The sequence below is a fragment of the Oncorhynchus tshawytscha genome, linkage group LG10 (assembly GCF_018296145.1).
Source record: "Oncorhynchus tshawytscha isolate Ot180627B linkage group LG10, Otsh_v2.0, whole genome shotgun sequence".
Classification (NCBI taxonomy): Eukaryota; Metazoa; Chordata; class Actinopteri; order Salmoniformes; family Salmonidae; genus Oncorhynchus; species Oncorhynchus tshawytscha.
Genome location: NC_056438.1, coordinates 46,372,309 through 46,398,420, shown reverse-complemented (window position 1 = coordinate 46,398,420; position 26,112 = coordinate 46,372,309). Strand labels below are relative to the sequence as shown.

General features: G+C 41.7%; 1 protein-coding gene across 2 annotated transcripts in view; it reads left to right on the top strand.

The window, feature by feature from the left end:
- crtc1a (CREB regulated transcription coactivator 1a) overlaps nt 1-14,033 on the top strand; it is a 46,231-nt gene extending 32,198 nt beyond the window's left edge. For both annotated transcript variants that reach the window (XM_024435305.2, XM_024435306.2), the window contains one exon: nt 338-14,033. In XM_024435305.2, the coding sequence (XP_024291073.1) occupies nt 338-546 (209 nt within the window). In that variant the 3' untranslated portion in view covers nt 547-14,033. The remainder of the gene's footprint in view (nt 1-337) is intronic.
- Nucleotides 14,034-26,112: the final 12,079 nt, after the last annotated feature.

Sequence of the window (26,112 nt, the reverse complement as noted above, 5' to 3'; positions counted from 1 at the left end):
CCAATAATTATCACCCCTATCTTTTTGAGAAAAATGTTATTTTTAAACAAAATATTTTTTCCGGAGCATAGAATATAGCTCAGTATTTGTATAATTTTTTGCTCATCTTTATCAAGGGTGCAAATAATTGCAGTCATGACTGTACCTTCATTCCTAACTTTAGCTAAGGTCATTAAAAGTAGAGGTTTTCTGCATTTATTTGGGTTTGATTTTGCTTGGCACTCACCTGTTATTGGCTATTCATTGAAATATTTAATGAGATCATGTTCTTTATGTGGAGTAAATGCAACTGGAAGACTCTGACCTCTCCTCATCTCTCTACCCATGTCTGTTTTAGCCACAGGAGAGTCTCCACCCAGATTGTCCAAGGGGTTGTCTTCTAGCTCTCTGTCAGCTGACATCAGCTTCGATGCGGACTCTCAGTTTCCCCTAGACGAGCTGAAGATCGACCCGCTGACCCTAGACGGGCTGCACATGCTCAATGACCCTGACATGGTCCTCACTGACCCTGCCACTGAAGACGCCTTTCGGATTGACCGGCTGTAGAGCTGCTGCCAAAGTCACCGACTATGTTGGTGAAACCCGGCCTGAGGTGTTGAGGGCTTGTGTCTGAGGGGAGAGGGCTACTATTGGGGTGTGGGAGCCCAAGGCGAGGCCCCAGCTGTGAAGTGTGTTCATCCCACCTCCCTTCACCAGCAGCCCCTTTCTAAGAGCTATGGGATAGTGTGGTAGTAGGGAAATTAGTTTGTCAAGAAATGGTCGACACAATTTGCTTTCCCTCTTCAGAATGGGAAAGATTGATGGCAACATTGTCATGTCTGGTGGATATTGAGCTTATGGTCCTGCTGTGACTAGTTTGTGCTTACCATTCTTCATCCCTTAACTTTTTTCTTTTTTTTTACACATGCATCCTGCTGGCCTTTCTGTTGGATGCTTTGGTTTTTGTAAAGAAGGAAAACAGTAGGGGCTACAACACTACATTGCTCTTGCCTCCCATTTGAAGACATTAACTGATTCAAATCATGTCTGTAGGGGAAACTGTTTATCTTTCTCTCACCTGCCATTAGCATGTCTTAGCTCATATAATCACTCATCTGCTTTTCAGAACCGCCCTCTCATGGTAAATCTTGCCAGTCACATTTCGGTCAATGCCCTTAACCTCGCTGTCTAACTCACACTAGTTGTATTTATTGGTGCTCTGATTTTTGCCCCGAAGTTGACCAGTATTTTACTTTAGGTTCCCTTCCGAACTTGTCATTTTAATTTCAATCCATCAATTTTGTACAACATGTTTTAGTGCTGGTCATCATCTAAGAGGTTTACTTAGTTGAACAACTAGGAGTTATAACCCTCCCCTTTAGCTTATGATTTTCCAGGGCAGCTGAAGTAAAACCTAAATTCCAGTTTAACAAACCTTGAAAAATCGCTCGGAATCCTGTTTGTAGATATAAAATAAAAAAAGGATGTCAGCCTAGTGTCACTTTGGCAATTTATCCATGAAATGACATTTCAGCTGTAATATGCCACCAATGGTAGCTGGTTTTCACAGTGAACGAATCACTGTGAGTGATAAGATTCTGCCTTATAAGAGTACATGATATGGAAGACTATCATCTCAACTCTCCTTTTAAAAAATGCAGGTTGTTGTGCAACTTGTTTAGACTCTTAAGTAGTGAAGTGTAAACTTTTATCAAGCATCACCGTTTCTTTTCTGATGGCCTGAATCAAATTTGCACTAGTGTGAGAAGAGGACCAAGTTGAGCACAACTCGGGGAGGTTTATCACAACTTACGTTGTTCTCCACTGCTTTTCACTTGTTACCATTTTGCTTTTCATATTTGAGGTGGTACTGTATTTCACTTGTCAGCCAAATAGAAATGGACAGAAAGAGCCGAGGTATCACATTTCTGATGCCCTTGTAGTTGTGCATTAGATGTTGTGCATTAGATGTTTTATTTCAAATAATTGCTTGATCACTCAGTATGGGTACATCTCCGTTGGGTGTAGTCAACAAGGAACTCCTATGACACAACGTCTGTCATAGACTACAGCGACCGCCAATACGGGGGAACCCCTCTCCTTTATAAGGCGCTGTCGCTCCCTCCTGCCTCACTTTTCATTCTTCCTTACGATGTCGTAATACTGTTAATATACTCTCCTCAGCATTGACTTGGACTACTGTTTCCTGCTGAACTGTTGATAGGTGAACCCGTGTGGTTCGCGGTTGAGTGTAGGAATCTAGCTTTTTGTCGTGTGTTTAGCTTTTTACCCGAAAGTAACATTTCCTCTGTCTCTGGCTAGCTAGCGTCACACAGCTAGTTCTACCCTACCAGCGCACCTAGCTACCACTTCCTGCTGCTTATTCCCAATGATGTGGAGGAAGGAAGAAACTTGGCTTGGTCCTGCTTCAGGTGAATTTAACCCAGCTAGCTCACAAAGAATGCACCTTCTCTTCAGCTAGCAGTGTGCTAGCACCAGCTAGGTTACTAACCCTTTGGGTGAAAACCAGCTTCCTATGCCAGGACTAGCTAGCTACACAGCTAAGTGTCGGCGAGCACACGACTAGAGCTCTCTCTTGGCGTAGGCAGGAGGAAGGGATGCTACCTAACTTTCCAGCGGCCTTGCTGACCAGGTTGACCGATCTTGCCTATAGGTACTGCGGTCTTGGGAGATTCTCTAGCCTATAGAGCAACGCTCAGCGTGCCACCCTAGGCTTGTAGCTCACTCCAACAGTGAGCTACACTCAACACTGGCTCTCTTTCCAGTGTGCTTGCAATAGCTAGGCAACTAACCCACAAGGTGAACTCCAGCTAGCTACCGACAGGACTTCTAGCTACACAGCTAAGCATCAGCAGCACACACACAGCCCCAGGGTTTTCCTGTCGAACGCTAGCTAGCTAAAGCCAGGACTAGCTCCATAGCTAACGTCGGCCAGTACATGCTCAGAGCTAGCTCCCTCTGCAAGCTCTTGCTACCTACACTGGGTAGCATTATTTCCCCCCGCTGGATACACTGACCGGTCTTGCCTCTCGGTACTGCAGTCGTGGGATATTTTCAGCCTGTAGAGAGTCAACCTCTCAAGCTAACAGAGTGCTAACTACAGCTAGGCATTTAGCCCACCGGGCTACTACTAGCTAGCTGAACTGTAAGTACTCCATGGTCAGGCAGGCTTTGAGTAACATGTATAACCCGGCTGACAAAACAATTTCTTCCGGAGTTATGGCTACTGTATTTTCTTGTACTGGGCGAACTAAGCCATGCACTCAAATTCCTGGAATTACTAGCTAGTTATTGCTAAAACTGACCGTTTACACCGCACAGTACTATGGTCAAAAGAGGCTTTCCAGACCGAAGAGTAACACAGCTCTTCTCAGCTAGCATGGTGCTAGCTATAGCCAGAAGAGTAAGGCACTGGGTGAACACTGGCTAGCTAATACCAATTATGAGAACCTCATGGCTTAACGTCGTCTAGCAAACGATTAACCCGGGTAACATGCCCAGGCAGCTCTCGACCACCCTGATTACTGCAAGTATTGTATGGCATGAACCGAGAACCGGTCAATGCTAGCTTAAGTTATCCTACCAGCCATCCCGACAAACACCAACTAGCTAGCTAACTACCGCCTGGATATTACTAGCCTAACCCTCATACATACTTAGTCTAGCACCCAGTTTCTTTGTACTTACTGTTTGAACTGGTCCCAATTCTATGATCCGGTCCACAAGATGGCAAAGACAGGCTAGCTGATGCTAGTTGTAACCGGCACAAGTGCCCTCCAAGCTAAGCTCTCCCCTTGGTTCAGGTTCAAGCTGAGGCTGGGCGGGTAGAATTCAGTCACCAACAAGCACTGTCCCCACCTGATGCTTACAGCACCTCACCTCCAGAAATATATTGCTCTTTGTCCCACTTGCCAAAGTGCCACAGAGCCTGTTTTTTTTTCTATAAATCAAAATCAAATCAAAATTCGTCGCGCACACTCTCTTTTGCAATGTTATCGCAGTTGCAGCGAAATGCTTATGTTTCTAGCTCCAACAATGCAGAAATATCTAGCAATACAATAACAATGCACACATAATCCAAAAGTTAAAAGAAATTAAGACCACAGAATTAGCATTATCAGAACGAGCAATGTCAAAGTTCAGAATATAAATAATCATTCACAGGAAGATGGGAATGGACATGGGGATGAAAGGTAGTGGAATGGTAGTGGTTGAGAGACAGAGGTAATGAATACACTGTACACTACTTTAACTGATAGCACAAGTAGAGCAACAAGACTATTAAAGGGAAGGATGAAAATGTATATGCTACCTGCACATATGACAATACAGTTATACACAAAGACAGCATACAACAATAGTAACAACTAACTATTAAGAACAATATATAGATGTCACACAACTCACTTTGGGCACGCACAAAATCCCACAAGTCCAGAGATATGAGTGAGTCCAGTTGTTGATGGGCAGAGACAGACTGTTTCTCTCTGCCACTTGAGGGAGACTGCAAGTATTGTGTGACCTGCAGTCAAGAGGATAGGCATATATCCGGCCCCCTAGTAACCTCCCTAGCAACCTATCAGGGCAAAGGTCACACAGGTTAGAGAGGCAGGTTTATGGTGTAGTTGTACCATGGGGTGATACAGCCTGACAGAATGCGCTCAATGGTGCATCTGTAGAAGTTTGTGGGTATCCGGGGCCAAGCCAAATTTATTCCGCCTCCTGAGGTTGGAGAGGCTCTGTTGCGTCTTCTTCACCATGCTGTCGGTGTTAAGGGACCATTTTAGTTCCTCAGTGATGTGCACACAGAGGGACTTGAAGCTTTTGACCCTCTCCACTGCGACCCAGTTGATGTGGGTGGGGGTGTGCTGTCTCAGCTGTCTAGTGATGAGCATAGAGGGCACTATGCTGTGGAAGGCTGAGCTGTAGTCAGTGACCAGCATTCTTACCTGCGTATTCCTCTTGTTCAGGTGGGATAGGGCGGTGTGCAATGGCGATTGTGTCGTTCGTGGATCTGTTGGGGTGGGTCTAAGGTGATTATGATCCTTAGAGTGACGCTCTTTAACGCTGCCAGTGGGGACGGCCTAGAGGCCAGCAGCAGAGAGAAACGGCACAGCTCACATATGTCTGGCCCTGCCCCCATTTGGCAGAAGATGATTTCCTGCATAACGAAGGAGGGGTGCCTCTGCTTTTCTAGTGCCCTATCCTCTATGCAGCAACCCATCGTTTCGTACCCACGAGGAGGGAGGGGGCCCACTCATTACTCAACATGCAGTACCCGTAGGAAAGAGGGCCCCCAAACTCCTGTAACCCCCGCCAACTCGGCCCACGTGGCAGCCCGCTGGGTCCTGCATCAAAAAGCCACGTGGGGATGTTTAGAAGGGGACAACGGATAAGCCATAAGGAACTCGGGTCCCTGGCTACGCAGCCGACTGTCCATACACAGGCGAAGCCCCAGAACCAGAGCAAGCCTGGAGGTTAACAATCCTTCGATGCAGTCACAGCAACATTCCACCCTCCTAAAGCCCCCTGGTGGCCAGGATGGCCAGTGACTCTATTTTGTTCAAACCCATGTAGACACACTAGAAGCTCCCTGCCCTACCCTCTCTCCAGTTCAGTGTAGACTTATGTCCCCACCCTGTGGTATGAGAGAAATGCTACTACGTTTGTTCTACCCATCTACTACACAGGAACTTGTCTTTGGCCTCGTTAACAGTGAGATCCGCACCTCGCCCCCCGAGTGCTGCCCCATTCATAGCTCTCCCCACTATGTTGTTCCAGCCAGGGCCAGAAGACGATGTGTTCGCTCTCCCTCCATACTGCTTAGGTCAGAAAGGAGCAGGACGGCAGTACACCAGTTGCCATCAAGCGCCATCCCCGTGCACTACCCCTCTTTTATAACCTTTTTCTGTTACATCCAGGCCCCTCGCTAACAGCACAGAGCTAATTTATTATAATGAAAGAGTTGACACCTCGTTTGCGCTGCTAGAGGGCATCCTTGCCTCAGGCGAACGACGGTCTCGGCACCTATAGCATGCACCCCTACTGGCTGGGAAAGATTGTTGCACATGCACAGTCTCCCCCGGGTGATGTACAGGGTTGCTTAGGAACGGCAGGCATCAGCCCCGATGTCTTCGCTTTTCGGTGGCTTTCGGGAATTCGTCTCTATTGCCACATCCTTTTATTAGAGCCAGGGAACATGGTGTATTTGCTTCTTGGTTTTTGAAAAAGGAGGAGGGGAGCAGGTGTTGTCGGACTAGGCCCCGGACAGCTATCCTTTAAGCCTGCAGTGCTATTCTGCCTCTTCCTTGTACTTTGCATTTGAGCTACTACCTGCTTTGTTCTCCTTCATAGGAAAACAAGCAATAAGGAGGGTGCAGCAGAGGGGCTGCTCAGATTAGGGATGTGACAAATTGGAGGGGAAAAAATCATACAGTTTAAATGCCCATTTTTTTGTGATTGTCTGTTTAAAAACAATAAGAAAAAATGCATACATTCCATGTGTATTCACAATGCAGCTGCGCAATGGTTTGGGTCTCGAGGTGCGTCCCTTTCAGATGGTTAAGCATTGCACCTCTACTAACATTGCTGTACCTCAATACATTGCTGTACCTCAATTCCTCCTCCCAAATGTTGAATTTCCTTCTCATTTATCTTCTCAAGGTATTGCCATACAGGACTTGGTTGCTGTCGCTTGTCTTTCTGACATTTTTCCAACTGTTGATGGTGACGATGATGTAGTGGTGGAGAGTCGACTCTAGAATGGTTGATTCTATGACTCCTTGAGTGTCGACTCCCATTTCTGAGTGTCGAGATTCGATTCAGTAATTTCTGGAACTGAGGAGACTGATTAGTTGCTGTACTTCCGAGAACACAAACACTTGCATCTTTCATAGAGGGCTAGCGAGCGATGGAGAGAGAGGGGACGGGTTATAGTAGGCAGGTACGAATCCCTTGGGCTGGTCACTAAAGTTCTCCATCTACTTAGTTAACTGTCCTTCAACGTAATTTCCATCCTATCCTACTATAGAAGGATTTGACTGCATTGACGACTCGCAACTGCTAGGGCACATTTGCCATTTTCATCTGGCAGACTGGTTCCCAGACTGTTAGAGACAGCAGGCACGCTTCACCATTGCTGCTAGCTAAAGCCATAGCACCGTTGTGCATCATGCACATCCTACACCACTGACCCGGGCTGGCCTCCATGACCTGCTGTTCGTTACATTGGTGCTAGATATGGGATGGTTACCAAGGCACCATTTGAACACAACTTGCGTGTGTTTCCTAAGCTTATGCCTCGGTGGCAGATCGCCCTGCTCTGTTCCTCTGTATTGCACTCTTAAAACCGAGACTGATTCAGACGTCTAGCCTCCACACTGTTGGTAGGCCTGGCTGTCACCAGATGGTATACATGGGTGCTGGAGCAATATGACGAGGGAAGCCTCCCTCTAGCAGTGCGCTAAGGAGGGATTGTGATACACGCACCAACATCTCCAGCCCTATGGCCCTGTTTTGGGCCCTGCCGTTCACTTGGGTTCCAGTACAGCAGCCGCAGGCAGGCGGACTTCGCCTACGACCAGTGACCAAACAGATAGTCCCACCCTGGAACATCTAGGGTGCTTGAGAGTAATTTTCACAGCTGCTGGAAAGCGTGGAAATTAGTTTTTCTCATTTAATACCGCTTTAATTGGCCATTTGTATCCACAAAGCGGGTGAGTGAGCTGCACACACTGTCAGTTTCACCACTAGTGCTTGTTCCTTGCCCTGGGGTTATCCACGGTTATTTCAACATAAATCATTTTTTTTGTGCTTAAAGATTAGTAGGGCTTCTATCACCTCTCTTTAGAGCCGTTGGCTTTTCACCCACCACTTATTTCTCCATGGAGGAATATTGTTTCCACTGCTTGTGCTCCACATATTTTGTGCTTCTACGTGGACAGGATGAGAGCCTTGAAAGGACTTCCCTAATGTAGGGAGACCCATTTCTCGACCAGGCATTTATCCTTTGGATAAGTGGAGGCTATTATAAGGCATATAATAGCAAGGGGTGACTACCTCTGGAGGGCATCAGAGCTCATTCCACCAGAGGTGTGGCTGTGTCACAGGCATGGTTTAAGAAGGTATCTCTCTGTTCAGAGATATTTCTGGGATATTATTCCTCCATAAATTTTACCGATCTCACCGGCACGTGTGCTTCGAGTCAGCACATCTGAGAGTTGATTCTGTCTAGACTACCTGGAGAGTGTACGAGCCCTACAGGAGTTGGCTAAATCCCATACTGAGTGATCGAACGATTATTTGAAATAGAATGTGAAGTTACTTAATCCTGGTTTTATGATAATGACTGTCACTTAGCTCGTTGCCCTTCACACAAGCTGCGTATGGAAGAACGTATACTTGTACAAGTAATGCAGGAGGGGGCGTCAGCGCCTTATAATGGAGTGGAGTCTATTGGCTGTCGCTCCTGTCTGTCTACGACAGATGTTGTGTGATAGGAGTTCCTTATTGACTACGACCAATGGAGACATACCCATACATACGGAGTGACCTCACTCATCTTATCCTAGAACCGTGATTACACTAAGTAACCTTACATTTCGCTCCCTGGTAATTGATGTTTTGTTTAAATGAGTTGTCTTTTTTGAAATTGGATTTTGCTTATGGTATCTATGCAGAACAAATTAATTGATTGAAGACAGAGTTATTAGCAATCTAATAGGCATAAGCAAGTACCTAAACTAAGTACCTACCATGCTTATTTGTACGGTACCATTTTTATAGCTTTTTCAGCAAAGAAAATAAGCATTTTGACATGTTTCATTCGCTACTTTTTGTTGAACATTTTAGTTTGGGTCTTCCACTTCACAGATGAGAATGCAAATGATATATTCTGCATGTTGGCTTTGGCAGAAACGGTAAAAAAGCATGACAAAAGAGAAACTTGAGGATTACGCTGCATATATAAGAACATTAACCCCTATATGTGACTCCCATGGATGTGTCTGAGGTTGATTATTTTTACTGCTGAAAGTTGATGATTTCATGATTCAACTGCCTCTATTAGAACAGCATGTCTGCCACCAGAATGTATTTCATCACATCGCCATAGAGTACTATCATAATCTCAACATCTTCATATGAACCTCAGCATCGACCACATTGTTTTTGATGACACCCTTACATCATACTCTAGGTGTTTCACTTCAAAATCCAAGGGACGTGGCATGCGATTTGGAGTTTGGTTCAGTACTGTTAATGTCTCTCTCATATTGAATATTTGTGTGTGTGTGTGTGTGTGTACTTGTCAATCGTTTCCCACTCATTGTCATTGGAAAAGTCCATCAGTTTGCCCACCAGCTTTTCTGGATGTATAGTGTCAGAATTTCAGTGATGTTGTAGATGTCGGCTATACAGTTTACCTGTTAGTAGTCAATGTCAAGTGAGCTTTTCTTGTGAGTAATTCCCTTTGGATGTAGCCATGACATTATCCAGAATTTTTTTTTTTTTTGCACTTTACTTACAACTTTAGAACATTGAACCCTGGTATTTGTTTCACCCCCCTCTGAGTGACTGTTATGTGCACTGGACTTGTTTTCCCCTGTATTCGGTCAAACTTGCCTTCTTGTTAAAAAAAAAAAAGTATTTTTGAAAAGCATATGTGTATTGTCTATAAAAGAGGTGATTTTTATAAACTTTGTATTTTTGGATAGAAATTAGATTTCTCACTGAGCAACAGATACAGCTGGACATGTTTTCAAGCTACATAGCTTTGAGTATAATTCATGCAGGGAGAAGTAAGCATGAAATAGGGAAGCCATTGGTTGTACCACCATTGATGCATCAAGGGGTGCTGTGGTAAATCACACTTTAATATTACAATTTGTCATGGACAGGAGTAAGAACAGTCATCTTGTTGTGCAAAGAGTATACAAACAACCCCCATTATTATCATAGAATATACACTATTTAACTGTGTAATTTGCTAGCCACAGAACCAGGTGTGTAAATTCACCTGAAAGAAATACCACTTGTGGTGCGATTATGTCAAGATGGGGTCACCTGTGGAGAAATGAGGGAATCCTTTCAAAGCCTGGTTTTGGTTTTCTTTTCTTTTTGCAGGACGTAACATATCATTGTGCACAATTTTCAGTGACCCGTTTTGGCTTGTGAGCACTACTTTCTAAACTACTGGCTGAAATTATACTAAACTTTTATAACGCATCTTTAATGTGCAGCTCATACAGTAGCAGAAAGCATAATGCATTGTGAGTGCACACAAATTATGGTGACTTTGTGCTATGTTGGAGTTTGTTATTTGAAAGTTAACTAAATGCTTGTCTCATATGTTGGTGAATCCTCTTGTTCCATCATATTTCACTATGTTCACAGTTAATACATGCAGCATCACCATTTACCATAGATACAAGGGAGTTCCTTAAATGATCTGTTGATTCAGTGTCAGCTGGTCAAGCATGCAAAACATTATCGGTTATAGATCTGAAAATGAGAACTGTTTTGAATTCAATGTCGTCTTCTGATGTTTAGCACTTGGTTTTTGTTTTTGTGACACTTTACTTTTACATACTTATTTGTTTTCTTCCGCTCGCTCTAGTACTTAAACAACTTAAGCTATTAAGACGAAACCAATTTCCAAATGTGAAGACTGCCCCAACTTATATTGCTTTTGAAAATATTTGTGATATTATTTATACCTGAATTAAATACATTTGCATAAAATAAATTGCCAACAGTAACTCTTAAACCATTAAAGCTAGAGTTACTAAATCAACTTTCACATGTTCACGTGATTTATGGTTGAAGAGTTACTGTTGGTGATTTATTTTATGCAAATGTGTATATATTCCAATTCTTTAGGAACTTAGTTTAACTAACTATATACAATTGCATCAAATAAAATGCACACCACATTTTCTTCAGGAAATATACTTTTCTAGTTTAGCTTGATTTTTATTTTTTGTTTTTTTTAATGCAAAATATTAATTGTAGACTAAGGAAGAAAAGTGGAATAGACCTTTGTTTAAATGTGGTTTAATGTTATGTTTTCCTTGTTTGGTAAATTGTTTTTGTTTTTGATTCGAACAGTGGCAAGGCCTCACACACAAACTGGATTGTCAATCCAAAAGCAACAGATTTTTATCAGCCTTTTATGCACATGTAGATGCAATTTGTTGGTACGTACTTATACATTTGATCTTATGAGCTAGAGATGATGCCCACTGAAGTCTATTATTTTTGTTGAGTGCGTAGACTGGCTGTTTATATTGCTTTTCGGTATAAATGTTTTTGTGATATGTCAAAAGTGAAAATTGTTGTTATATGCACTGAGAGTAATGTGCTGCACTATGTCATTGTGGCTCTGTTCTTCTGTTCTGTCTTTCTGACTTAGAAGTATCGGTTAATCTAAAGTTTTTCAGACTGATCCAAACTCCAAATTGCTCCCTGTGTTTTTACAATCAGTTGTTGTCTTTTCTTTAAAACAATGTTTTCTGTGTTTATGTAGTAAATCTGACTGATTTGATACGTCTATTATTACTGCCACCATTTTTGCACTAATATTCAGCTATTCTAATGGTTTACACTCAAACGTTTACAGAAGCAACCGTTTACAAAGAATGGAGCAAGTTTTGATGTTTTTTTGTGTGTGTAGGTTCATGTAATTGATATAAATAAGGAGGAATTTGGGGAATATAAACTGGACCCTTGCCACCCACACAAGATACTGTAAACCCATTAGCTTCCCTTTTGACACCAGACAGGTATTACATAGCCAAACATGGCCATCTCAAAGTTTTAACTGTCTGGCAATTGACAGCTTCCCTTAAGTCATGGCTGTGACAATGGAGCTGTCCAATTCTGAAACTAACAGAGATCCAGGCTAAATAGTTGCAAAGGATAGGGAAAATAACAACTATATTTACCAGTTTTTAGAAGATATAAAGTTGTATATACTTCCAATAATATAAATATATAGAAATGTGATTTGTATGTTCCCTTTTACAGAGAGTGAGTGTGTAAGTGATGGCTATGTGCTAAGTTGTTTTGAGTGAATGGAAAAGTCAGCCGTTGCTTTCTCTCACAGGCTATGAACCAGCGTTTCCCAAACTCCGTCTCCGGCACTTTTTTTTTTTTTCCCCTAGCACTACACAGCTGATTAAAATCAACTAATCATCCAGCTTTAATTATTTGAATCAGCTGTGTAGTGCTACGGCAAAAAAAAAACGAAACGCTGCTGTAAGCCGTTAAATGTGCGAGTTGCTATTTTACCTTCATTCCCCTGTGTTGTCAGATGAGTTATCATACTATTGTTGGTTTTTTACAACGGGTGAACCATTAAGGAAACCGAAGTTCATAAATCATCCCTTTAACTCTTGTTTAATGTTCAAGTGATGCACTTGTTTAGAGCACTTTTTCTGTCATTTACTAAAATGTGTTTCTGTCAAAGTTTTAGAGTTAAATACTCCACTTTCCCACTGTATCTCCAAGTTTTAGTTTTGTTAGATTTGAGAATTACATCCATTTATAACAGTGCACTTGTCTATGAATTGTTTACATTTAGAAAAGGAGAATATTTATGAGGAAACCACAATCTGCTTTATCTTAACAGTTTGTTTCTTGCTGCATAACCTACCGCGTAAAGATTGACATGTGACTGACTTTTCCTGCTTGATACCTTGAAGTAACTCTGTGTTTATCCTACATTCATTTAACGGTGGCGGACCGCTGCTGCTAAATCGTTGACGACAAGGCAACATTTTTTGCTTTTCGGGATGGTAATGTTTTAAGTGTAAACTTAAATGACCAAAACCAGATAGAAAGGTCATGAGGCTATATATTTTTAAATTAGATCATCTTTGAAAACTAACACCAAAATAAAAACTAGACAGTCAGGGAGAATCTAAAATTCCAAAAATGGCATGGGGCCCCCATTCATTTTGTTATACTATCTGAGTGACTCATATTATAAGAACATGGCATAAGTCATGGTAAAATGTGTAGAATTGCAGTAAATTAGCTTTAAAGCGGCAATTTTCTCTGTGGCCAAGTAGAGGGCCTTAAAAAACCCACCCACCTCCCCCGATAATGTTGCCACCGCTGCTGAAAATAATCCTAGCGGAAGCACTTAGAAACTCTTTCTCCATGGTAATGAATGACAAAATAACCCCTAATGACTCAAAAAGGCTTGATGTGATAACTGACTTGCCTAGTTAAATAAAAGTTTAAAATGTGTGTGTGTATAATATATATATATATAAATTTAACCATGTGACTAAGACCTGCTCACCCAAAGCATCTCCCGTAAGCTCTGACGAAGGCCGTGAGGCTGATACCTAAAGCTTATTAAAGATCAGTGTTACTATCAAGAGCAGTGTGTGGTTTCCTTTCTCCTTCATCTCCAGTAGGATAAAATGCAGATCTCAATATCAGAATATAAATGTTTAATTGGTTAGAGGCAATACATGTTGAAAGGGTAAACGAATCAGACAGACCGTAATTGTTTGATCATTCAATAGTTCCCACAAAAAGACATGTGCATTTAATGGGGGATGACCCACTCTAGTGGTCCTTTCTTCATACAACGGCAGCTAAATTGTAATATAATGTATTTTCCTTTAGAGTACGATTTACTTGAACGTTGCACATGCATTTGACTGCAATGTCTGGAGACTACACCTTCTGTACTCACAGCAACAGGACACAGTTATGCTCATCAAATATGCAAATCCTAGCATTCAGCAGCAGTTTGGCAATCCTGTACTTTTGTTGAGCTGGCCCTTTTTAAAATGAATGGATCAACTCTTGTTCTCTAAATTGTGCTTTTATATAAAAGGGAGAAAGCAGGCCAAAAAAAATCAAGTTGGCTATATTATGTGCTAAATAACGGATGTTAAGCTTCTACTCAAATCGTACCTAATGTATTTTTCTTGTGTGAAGGCTTCTGTCTTAGTATCTTCGCATTACTATTTGTAAATGAAATGACATTAAATAAAAATCAAAGCATATCAATGTGACTGACCCATTGAATGTTGTTTCATTGTTGTACAATGTCTCCATCTGCTGGACATATATAGCATGTATAGAAGCTGTGAAACGTTCACACACAGTAAGATATATTGAAATTGTTACTGAAACAGTCACATTCAGGTCTTATATCAACTCATATATGATAACCACTTATCAACTTTTTGTAGAAAGACTGCATTTAGTCATTTGTCTCATATCTGCAGTGTTGGGAGTTTCCCAGGTGGCTAGAATGGTCCCGCCTGATCTTTCCATTGTTAGAGCGGTCACTCGACTATCTTCTCAATATAATAGATCATCTTTGGTCTAGCTAAGGTACTGGCCGTCTCAAAACCGCAATGCATCATGGATAAATTGTGACTGACTGCTCTACAAACAATTAATGAATAGTTATTTATGATACAAGGTTCTTTGTAGATCAGTCAGTCGGCAGCAATGTTGAACAAGCCCATTATGAAGCTTGTGCATTGCGCCTGGCCTACCACAAGAGTCGCTAATGCGCGATGGGACCAGAGCATCCCTGCCGGCCGAACACTCCCCGCTGAGCCAATTGTGCACCGCCCCATGGGTCTCCCGGTCGCGGCCAGATTATACAGAGCCTGGACTCGCCTTAGACCACTGCGCCACTCTGGAGGCCCCACCAGTGCACTACTTTTGTGAAGAAAATCTATTTTCACAATTTTTGTATTGGTTACTTTTTAATTATGATTTTTAAGGGGGTGCTGCACCCCTACTTCCTGTGGCTATGCACTCCTAAACAACGTAATTTTTAAAAAACTTGTAAAGTCTACACATTAGTCCACTCTGTAACACATTCTAGTTTTTTAAAAATAGAACTGTATTGAGATGTTTAATTGATGAGAACATTTGCAGAATGTCTACCAAAATGCCTCTTTCTCCAGCTTCCCCCACTGCCGGACACCGGGCTTCCTCATCACCATATTTGGTGGTGACTGGAGGTTATAATTTCGGGGGAATCCAACTCCAGCTTCCTTTCTAGAGCTCCAACCTGAAGATCACTGACGTCAATACTTTACCTTGTTTTTTTCCGAATTCCCAGTTGCCTTGAACGCACCATGAAGGCAACATGGAACTCAGGGGGGAAACAAGGTTGAATCATTCGGTCAGTGGTCTTCAGGTCATAAAGTCGGAGCGCTAGAAAGAGTTCGATGACCGTTGAAATCAAATTTTCCCAATCGGAGCTCATTTTATGTCAAGGGTACATTTTGCCTGTATAGAGAAAATATTTCAAGAGTCTGAATAAGAATAAAATTGGTTATAGCCAAAGAAAAATAACAAATATTCGTACCTATGCTGTCAATGTTGTAAGATTGATGTAATCCTCTCCAAGTCAGCAAGTTCACTGCATAGACCTAACCAAATATCTTTTGAGTGCATGTTAATCTTTACAGCATTTTGTTACATTATTATTATTTCTATTTATTTAACTAAATCCGTTAAAGAACAAATTCTTATTTACAGTGACGGCCTACCAAAAGGCAAAAGGACTCCTGCGTGGGATGGGATTAAAAATAAATGTTAAAAAAATAAAAATAGGACAAAACACACATCACGACAAGAGACACTACATAAAGAAAGACCTAAGACGACAACATATGTCAGCAGCACATGACAACACAGCATGGTAGCAGCACAAAACAGGGTACAAACGTTGTTGGGCACAGACAACAGCACAAAGGGCAAGAAGGTAGAGACAACAATACATCACGCAAAGCAGCCACAACTGTAAGTAAGAGTGTCCATGATTGAGTCTTTGAATGAAGAGATTGAGATAAAACTGAGAGATTGAGAAGAGACTGAACTGAAAAGATGAGCGAAACAGTGATGTGTATGTGTAGTGGGTTTCTTATGTACCACAGGAGAACCAAGAAATGAAGAGCGACACCACGGCTGTCTTTTAGGATTGTATGTTGATCTGCAATAGTATTGTGAAAGGACAGGACAGGAACACATCAGTCTCCAATGCACAATCTGACAAGTTGTTCTACACAGGAGCATGAAGAAAGGTAAAACACATATCCTGTCTCACATCCACAATACATTGCTAGGTGCTTTCAGTGTTGACAGTACCAAAATACAACAACTCATGTTCAAAAACACTGCAACAAACAAGTTACAACGTGAAATCGCCTCTATTCCGTTCAGACCGTAGAGGACCAAACTACATCTCCCATAATGCAGCGCCAGCACCGGTCGGCAGCTCAGCTAACCGTCTACATCACAGAAAGGCATGCTAGCTAGCAACAGCAGCACATTTAGCACTCTGTAAACTATATTAATAACAAAACTCTGAAAGTTACATGTTTCAATAGTATCACACTCCCTTATAACAATATCTACAGCATTAACCTTGGGATGTTTAATTTATTTCACGTTATGGACTTCTACATGGACTTAAACACATACCTGTGTTTTCTCGATTGAGGAGAACGGGAGCTACGGGTAGTACCAGGGTGTTAGTAGGTGACACAAGCACCCAGATGAAATAAAATATATTTCATGAAACAAAACCCGAAGATGTTAACATCATTCAGCTACTAGCTGCCTACCTAGCATCAACAGGCAGCACCAGTAGCGCAACAATTAAAAATAGACACCAAAAGTGAAGTTCCTGGCAATCATAGCGATCTGACTCCCCCCTTCTGTCTGAACTTGGAATATTCCTGTTCTCGGGCTTTGGCCAATGACCCTCAACCTGGTTGTTCTGTTCTGCGTTGTGTACTATTCTAATAATTTGAAGTTTGATGGAATAACCCTTTTAACTCTACTACATATGCTTTGGGGACCTTTAACAGAATGTGACTGGCAGAACGGGTGTTATGTGGAGGATGAGGGCTGCAATAGATCAAATCAAATTTTATTTGTCACATACACATGGTTAGCAGATGTTAATGCGAGTGTAGCGAAATGCTTGTGTTTCTAGTTCCGACAATGCAGTAATAACCAACAAGTAATCTAACTAACAATTCCAAAACTACTGTCTTATACACACAAGTGTAAGGGGATAAAGAATATGTACATAAAGATATATGAATGAGTGGTGGTACAGAGCGGCATAGGCAAGATACAGTAGATGGTATCGAGTACAGTATATACATATGAGATGAGTATGTAAACAAAGTGGCATAGTTAAAGTGGCTAGTGATACATGTATTACATAAAGATGCAGTAGATGATATAGAGTACAGTATATACGTATACATATGAGATGAATAATGTAGGGTATGTAAACATTATATTAGGTAGCATTATCTCAGATAGGGGGAAGTGAGGGGGTAAGTAAGAGGGTTTTATAAATGAGCAACAACCAGGGGGTCTTGTGACAAGTATACAGAGATGACCAGTTTACAGAGGAGTATAGAGTGCAGTGATGTGTCCTATAAGGAGCATTGATGGAAAATCTGGTAAATGGTAAAGAACATCTAGCCACTCGAGAGCACCCTTACCTGCTGATCTATAAATTACGTCTACATAATCTAGCATGGTTAGGATGATCATCTGAATCAGGGTTAGTTTGGCAGCTGGAGTAAAAGAGGAGTGATTACAATAGAGGAAAACAAGTCTAGATTTAACTTTAGCCTGCAGCTTTGATATGTGCTGAGAGAAGGACAGTGTACCATCTAGCCATACTCCCAAGTACTTGTAGGAGGGGAGTACCTCAAACTCTAAACCCTCAGAGGTAGTAATCACACCTGTGGGGAGAGGGGCATTCTTCTTACCAAACCACATGACCTTTGTTTTGGAGGTGTTCAAAGAAAGCTTGTTGGACACTAAGAAAGCTTTGTTCTTGAGCGTTTAACACAAAATCCAGGGAGGGGCCAGTTGAGTATAAGACTATCATCTGCATATGAATGGATGAGAGAGCTTCCTACTGCCTGAGCTATGTTGTTGATGTAAATTGAGAAGAGCATGGGGCCTAGGATCAAGCCTTGGTGTACACCCTTAGTGACAGGCAGTAGCTGAGACAGCAGATGTTCTGACTTTATACACTACACTCTTTGAGAGAGGTAGTTAGCAAACCAGGGCAAAGACCCATCAGAGACACCAATACTCCTTAGCCGGCCCACAAGAATGGAAAGTTCTACTGTATCAAAAGCTTTGGCCAAGTCAATAAAAATAGCAGCACTACATTTCTTAGAATCAAGGGCAATGGTGACATCATTGAGAACCTTTAAGGTTGCAGTGACACATCCACAACCTGAGCGGAAACCAGATTGCATACCAGAGAGAATACTATAGACGTCAAGAAAGCCAGTCAGTTTTTCCAACACTTTTGATAAACATGGCAAAATAGAAATATGCCTATAACAGTTAGGATCAGCTTGATCTCCCCCTTTAAATAAAGAACCAACCGTGACTGCCTTCCAAGCAGTGGGAACATCCCCAGAGGAGAGAAAGGCTTGGCGATTATAGAGGCAGCAACCTTAAAGAATGGGTCTAAACCATCAGACCAAGATGGTTTCTTGGGGTCAAGTTTAAGGAGCTCCTTTAGCACCTCGGACTCAGTGACTGCCTGCAGGGAGAAACTTTGTAGCAGGGCAGGGATTATTGAGGTGGAGTAACTCTGCAAATCATGGTCGAACCAGGAGCTGAACCTGTTTTTAATTATCATTTTCTTTATGGGGAGTGTTTGTTAACAATATCACTGAAGATATCAAAAAAGAAGGTCCAAGCTTCTTCGACAGAAGGGATCAAGCTGATTCTATACCAATTTACAGAGGCCAGGTCATGAAGGAAGGCTTGCTCATTAAAGTTTTTTAGCAAGCATCTATGACAAATCAGGACAGGATGTTTCACTGAGCAGCCATTACGAACACAGGCTGTAAAACAGTGATCACTAAGGGCATTACAGAAAACAATAGACTGGTGAGGATAACTTTGAGAAGAGTAGCCTTTTCTGGGTGTTTGGAGTCATACCTTATAGAATTGGTAATAATCTGAGAAAGATTTAGGGAGTCCCATTGCTTTAGGACTTGGTCAGGTGGTTTAAGCATGTTCCAGTTTAGGTCACCTAGCAGGACAAATTCAGACTTATTGTAAGGGGCCAGAAGAGCGTTTAGGGTAGGTAGGGTACAGGACGGTGCTGATGGAGGACGATAACACCCCGCAACAGTCAACGAGGAGCTAATTGAAAGTTTAATGCTTAAATAGTTTGGGGACAGACTTGGTGGCGACAACCAAGCACTGAAGGTGATCCTTGGTAAAGATTGCCACTCCCCCACCTTTGGAAGATCTGTCTTGCCGAAAAAGGTAATAGCCAGAAAGGTTAACATCAGTACTCAAAATACTCTTTCTGAACCACATCTTAGTAATGACAAACACATCTGGATTGGAGCTGGGAACCCACACTTTCAATTAATCAATTTTAGGTAATACATTTCCAGTGTTAATGTGCAGAAAACCCAGGCTTTTACGAGAGCAGAAATCAATGAAACATATCAGAGCACAAGTCAATTGGAGCTAGCGACAGTAGATGGGCCAGGCTATACATGCACATTTCCAGATATCATCAACAGTAATACAATCGAGGCACGGCAGAGGACAGGGAGAGCTCTACAGTGTTGATTTATGATATTTGAATGTGCATTAGATGGCAACAGGATCATATTGTACAGCAATTTGTCAGGTAACATGAATACAAAGCCAGCGAGATGTGGTTAGAATAGGATGGGGGGCCAAAAGTCAGTGTAACTAATAGAGTCAGAGTCCCAAGTGTGGGAACAGTCACTGTCCCACTTTAGAGTAAACAAGAATGTTCATAGTCAACAAAGCATGCAGGAGTCATGAGGCAAAATGTACACACACAGTGCCTGTGTGCTGAAGGCAAGTGAAAGCTTGGTAGGGAGGGGGGAGTGTGGTAGGGGTACATGTACCAGACAGGGGGAGATAAGCCAGGGCAGACGGTGAACAGATCGCCTTGGTGGAATCCAAGCAGCAGTGCAGTGGGAGCAGGTGTCACACCCACTTGGGACAAGCTTTATTTCTGGAGGAGGCATTTCCTTGCTGCTGCTAAAAGATAATCTATCAATTTAAGTGGAGAGGATTGGAGTGTCTCCACAGGAACAATACCTAGGAGGAAATTACATGGATCTGGTTGAATAATGCCTGTGATGTCCTGTATAACATGATTCACACTGCCATGAGTTCCTAAGATTATTCAAAGATAATATTTGCATGTCCATTGTGGGTTTTAGAAAATATTCAAATAAAGGCTGTGTTTTGTGTAGGCTTACCCTGGCCTTGCGTTTTGATAACCGTGTTAATCTCTCACAGACAAGGTGACTTTTATTAATATATTTGCCTGTATTCACCCCCCAAAATGAAATGACATTTAACTGCTATCATAGAGGACTACAAATGCCTGTCTCAAGCTTCACATCCCTCACCAAGGGTCATGGTCATCTGGATGAGACTGCCAAATCAAGGCTAAGGTAAGAATCTCCCGGGCTTTTAATAAACATTTAGTCATTCATAAATTGTCTAAAGTTGTTTAAATGGACAATTCTGTGAACTTTCTTGGTTAAGTTTTCAATTGAAAAAATGCCTGCTATCTATCTAGCTCATAGTTAGCAACTAGATAGCCTGGCTAAATGGCTGTATTAGCCATCTATTTGACTAGCCATTTAAATAGATGAGAAATTCATAAAAACAAGTTTTAACTTTCTTTGGCTTTTATAAACCAACAATCTAGCTTGCTAGCTAACTTAGATGGTCAAGCTAGGGCTAGGCATACTTAATAATGTTTGTCTGTGGGTAAGGGGTGGGTATCCTACTTCAAGTACTACATGACTTGTAGCTACCCCAACTAACTGTATTATTTTAGTCTGGCTTTTTGAGAGGTTTCAGAGATGGACTGATTTGCATCATCTGTTGAGTCAACAGTGTGGTTACTTTACTGCTGGAAACCATTGAAATGTTTGCTGTTACCCTCTGGACAGATGATCATTAGTATTGCTAACCTAGTAGGCAAGGTTATGTCACCTTATTTAGTCCTACCTGTTACGGTGGGTTTTAAATTAATTGGTATTCACACGTTTGTTTTTGAGGTAGAATTATTGTCATGTTATTGATGCTAAAATTGCAAGCCTTGTTTTGTGTTTTACACTTTCCCTATTCCAGAACCAGTGGGTGTGCCTGAGGCTTACCACCTCTCAATTAGGTAAGCTGTTTCAACCTGGAACACTATTCTCCTGCTTTGGTCTGATTAAGTCATTGCAGGAAGTCCTGAAGAGCAGGACTGTGTGAAGGGTTTTATCCCAGCCCAGCTCTAACACCTGACTTAAATCATGTTAAATAATCAACATACCGAATCAAGGCGATAGGCTATGTTTACATTATTTTTTTTTAAAGGCCTTTTCTTTCAGGCCTGGCGCACCCCCGCATGTGCATTTGGTTTGTGGCCGATTAGATAAGATAATCGGGACTGGCAGCTCTAATTAGCCTCTCTCTCTCTGTTAAGATCCTGACATCTTCTTTGTAGTAGTTATGTGTGAATATATGTACATGTAATGCTATGCTATGTACAGATCCAATTGCTTAGCCCCATTACCACTGTTGACATGTTTGTACATGTTCCTTGCCTTTAGAAACCACAATGTTCACTTCTTTGTGTGTTAATGTGGGGGTGGCTAACTAGAGAATGAAACTCTGGAAATGGACACATCTGCCTGGTTTTTGTCGGACCGCCAGACCAATGTGGAGTCAGCATTTAAGGCACTAGTGGGTGAGGGCATCAACAGCCAACCGCTCAGACGGCTCCAGCTAGCTGTTTTTACACAGTCTTTTATTTCGCTGGATTTAGTGACCAACAGTTTTTTTTCAGGCTATGGTTTATAATCGTGTATGGGCTGGGCTGGAACAAAAGCTTATACACAGTCCAGGCAATCAGATCTGGAGCAGTCCACCCATCTGTAGGCTATTGTACTGGCCCGTGTGGTACAGTCTTTCATGTGTGTAGTAGTTTGTTGCATCATATTGCTTAGTTTATCATTTGTTTCAACTTTGAATTCAGTCTAAGCCACAGATTAACTTCCTCCAATTTGTATTTTACACAATGGACCTACAGCTGGGGTGAGATTATTCCATCATTCACACACAGTAGACCTGGTGTAAACGTGGTCAACAAAATGTTGTCCTCAATGCTTAAGTTGTATTGTCTATGGCTCAGTTTTTTGAAATGCTGTGATCACTAAGGAATGACGTTGAGGGACACACGCTGAGACCCCAAGTATGACTGGACAGACATTTGTGACAACGACCTAAAAGGGGTGCAAAAGCACACCAGCACACCATTTTATGTTTATTCCATGGCCAACCAACCTCTAGCTACCCCTTATTCCACATCTATGCCTTTTCTGCCTCAACTTCAGACACTTTGGATCTATCCATCTTAACTCTATAAACCCACCCTACCTTCACCCATTTTCTCTATGCTGCTTCCTACACTGTTTCTTCTCCTGATTTGATAACATCTAGACTGAGTAACATGTTTAAAAGTGTACTGTTTTTGCTACCTTTTTTCACCTGTGTAATGCTGCCCTCCTGCTTATTGTTGGGGTTCAGACCGAATGCAGTGGTAAATGTGCTGCTCACAATTGACAGCAGCAACATGGACCTTTTACATTGACAGGAATGGTGTATATAGCTGCGTTTAGGCATGGCTTCCTGTTTTGAGTCTGGTAAGTGGGTTTCTCATTCTGCTGGAGTTGATCTAGTATTTTATGTAAAACCGACCGTACGCATCCAGGTTTTCCATTTGTAACTCGCCCACCAAAAACACAATGTGCTGTTTTACGTTGTACTATTTGTGCTGGTCTAACTACTCAAATGGAAAAGCAGAAGAACCTTTGCACTCTCAGATAGTTATTTAATGTGCCAGGTTTCCAGCATTGATGAATATAATTTAGTGTTCACCTAAATTCAAATGTTTAATATGTTGTGTATAAAAGGCATATGTATGCATTGTTTACTATACTGAACAAAAATATAAACGCAACGTAAAGTGTTGGTCCCATGTTTCATGAGCTGAAATAAAAGATCCTGCACAAAAAAACGTTTCTACATCCCTGTTAGTGAGCATTTCTCCTTTGCCAAGATAATCCATCCACCTGAAAAGGGTGGCATATCAAGAAGATGATTAAACAGTGTAATCATTACACAGGTGTACGTTGTGCTGGGGAAAATAAAAGGCCAATCTAAAATGTGCAGTTTTATCACACAACAATGTCCACCAGAACGGTTGCCAGAGAATGAATTTCTCTACCATAAGCTGCATCCAAGTTGTTTTAGAGAATTTATCAGTATTTATTTAAAAAATGTAACTAGGCAAGTCGGATAAGAACAAATTCTTATTTACAATGACGGCCAAACCCGGACGACGCTGGGCCAATTGTGCGCTGCCCGATGGGACTTCCAATCACGGCCGGATGTAATACTGCCAGGACTTGAACCAGGGACTGTAGTGACGCCTCTTGCACAGAGTTGCAGTGCCTTAGACCACTGCGCCACTCGGGAGCCCAGTACATCCAACCTTGCCTCACAACCGCAGACCATGTGTAACCATGCCAGCCCAGGACCTCCACATCTGGCTTTTTCACCAGTGGGATTGTCTGAGACCAGCCATCCGGACAGCTGATGAAACTGTGGGTTTGCACAATGGAAGAATTTCTGCACGAACTGTAAGAAACAGTCTCAGGGAAGCTCATCTGCATGCTCATTGTCCTCACCAGGGTGTTGACCTGATTGCAGTTTGGCGTCATAACCGACTTCAGTGGGCAAATCCGCACCTTCGTTGGCCACTGGCACACTGGGGAAGTGTGCTCTTCATTAATGAATCAGAAGGTTTCAACTGTACCGGGCAGATGGCCGACAGAATGTATGGCGTTGTGTGGGCGAGTGGTTTGCTGATGTCAACGTATGTAAATATGGCCCATGGTTACGGTGGGGTTGTTGTATGGGCAGGCATAAGCTACGGACAACAAAAAAAAATTGCATTTTATTGATGGCAATTTGAATGCACAGACATACCGTGATGATATCCTGAGGCCCATTGTTGTGCCATTCATCCGCTTCCATCACCTTCAACAAAATGCACTGCCCTATGTAGCAAGAATCTGCACACAATTCCTAGAAGCTGAAAATGTCCCTGTTCTTCCATGGCCTGCATAATCACCAGACATGTCACCCATTGAGCATGTTTGGGATGCTCTGGATTAACATGTATGACAGTGTGTTCCAGTTACCACCAATATCCAGCAACTTCGCACTGAAGAGGAGTGGGACAACATTCCATAGGCCACAATCAACAGCTTGATCAACTCTATGCAAAGGAGATGTGTCATGGTGCATGAGGCTAATGGTGGCCACACCAGATACTGACTGGTTTTCTGATCCACACCCCTACCTTTTTTTTAAGGTATCTGTGACCAACAGATGCATATCTGTATTCCCAGTTGTGAAATCCATTGATTAGGGCCTAATGAATTTATTTAAATTGACTAATTTCCTTTATATGAACTGTAACTCAGTAAAATATTTGAAATTGTTGCATTTTCTTTTCTTGTTCAGTGTATTTGGATTTCTCTAAAACGGTGTCATTGTTGGAGCTCATGTGTTTGACATGATTGTTGGGTGACTAGGTGCATTCTTGTCAAATAAATATGCTTATTCATTCATGATTATGGATACATTCTGCAATGTTTTAATTTGGCTTTGACTCTGCAACAGAACATGTCAACAAGTTAGTTCCCGAATTGCTTTAATAAAGCAGTGAATTCTGACACCATGAATTGAATAATTTCACCTTGTTCATATAGTTGGCAGAAATTATAAGGGATTAAATAAAGATGTCCACCGACTGAAGGAGAAGAGTATCTGGTAAAATAAGGGTATGTTGCTAATATAATCTTGGTATGTAGGTGGGTAGGTAGCTAGCTATATAGCGTCTTTGCAAAAAAACTAGCCAAGTATTAATGTCACATTAGAAATATGACTGCTACGAGGACAGTATTCTGTACAAGACACAACCAAATGCATAAATAAGACATTATTTAAAATATGGAAGTATTTAAATGTTGTAGATTAAAGTAGATTAAAATGTTCAATATATCTTTCATTTTGGATCAAGGTAGCTAGTAGCTAGCTAGCTGATAGCAAATGCAGGGCTGGTCCTTGCTGTTCTGCTGCCCTAGGCGAGACCAAAAAATCTGCCCTTATTTTCCGGATGTTGAAAATACATATTTTTCCCAATGTCAAATTCAGCCTCATTTTTGGTTCTGAATGAAAGTTGAAAAGACTTCATTTATAGGAGTCTATGTTTGGGCCAAATCAAGGCTGGTCCAGACTGGACAGAACATAGATGTCTATGACAGTGGAGGCTCCTAAGGAAAATTTAAAATTGTGAAACATTAAAGTTATCCCTTTTAGATAAAACTATACCAAATATATTCACGTCACCAAATTGATTAAAACACACTGTTTTGCAATGGTCTACAATAGCCTCAGCAGAACTCTGTAGGGTAGCACCATGGTGTAGCCGGAGGAAAGGTAGCTTCTGATCTCCTCTGGGTACATTGACTTCAATACAAAACCTAGGAGGCTCATGGTTCTCACCCTCCTCCATGGACTTGCACAGTAATTATGACAACTTCCGCAGGATGTCCTCCAACCTATCAGAGCTCTTGCAACATGAACAAACATGTCCACCCAATCAAAGGATCAGAGAATGAATCTAGTGCTGAAAGCTAAAGCTAGCTAGCAGTGCAGTGCATAAAATATCAAGATCACTTTGACTCAAAATGCAAGCTGAGATCTACTGCTCAGATGATTTTTTTAATATGACTTAAGTAAGCCTATGCAACATTAACCAATTTAAAACAGTACTGTAGCAATGAGGTTTGTGCAGTAAGCTATAAACCCAATACATTATCACCGCATGTTTGCTTAGCTTGTTTTGCCCAACCAATGACTGCATTGTTGTTCGGGCCATTTAAAAATATACAGTTGAAGTCGGAAGTTTACATACACTTAGGTTGGAGTCATTAAAAATCG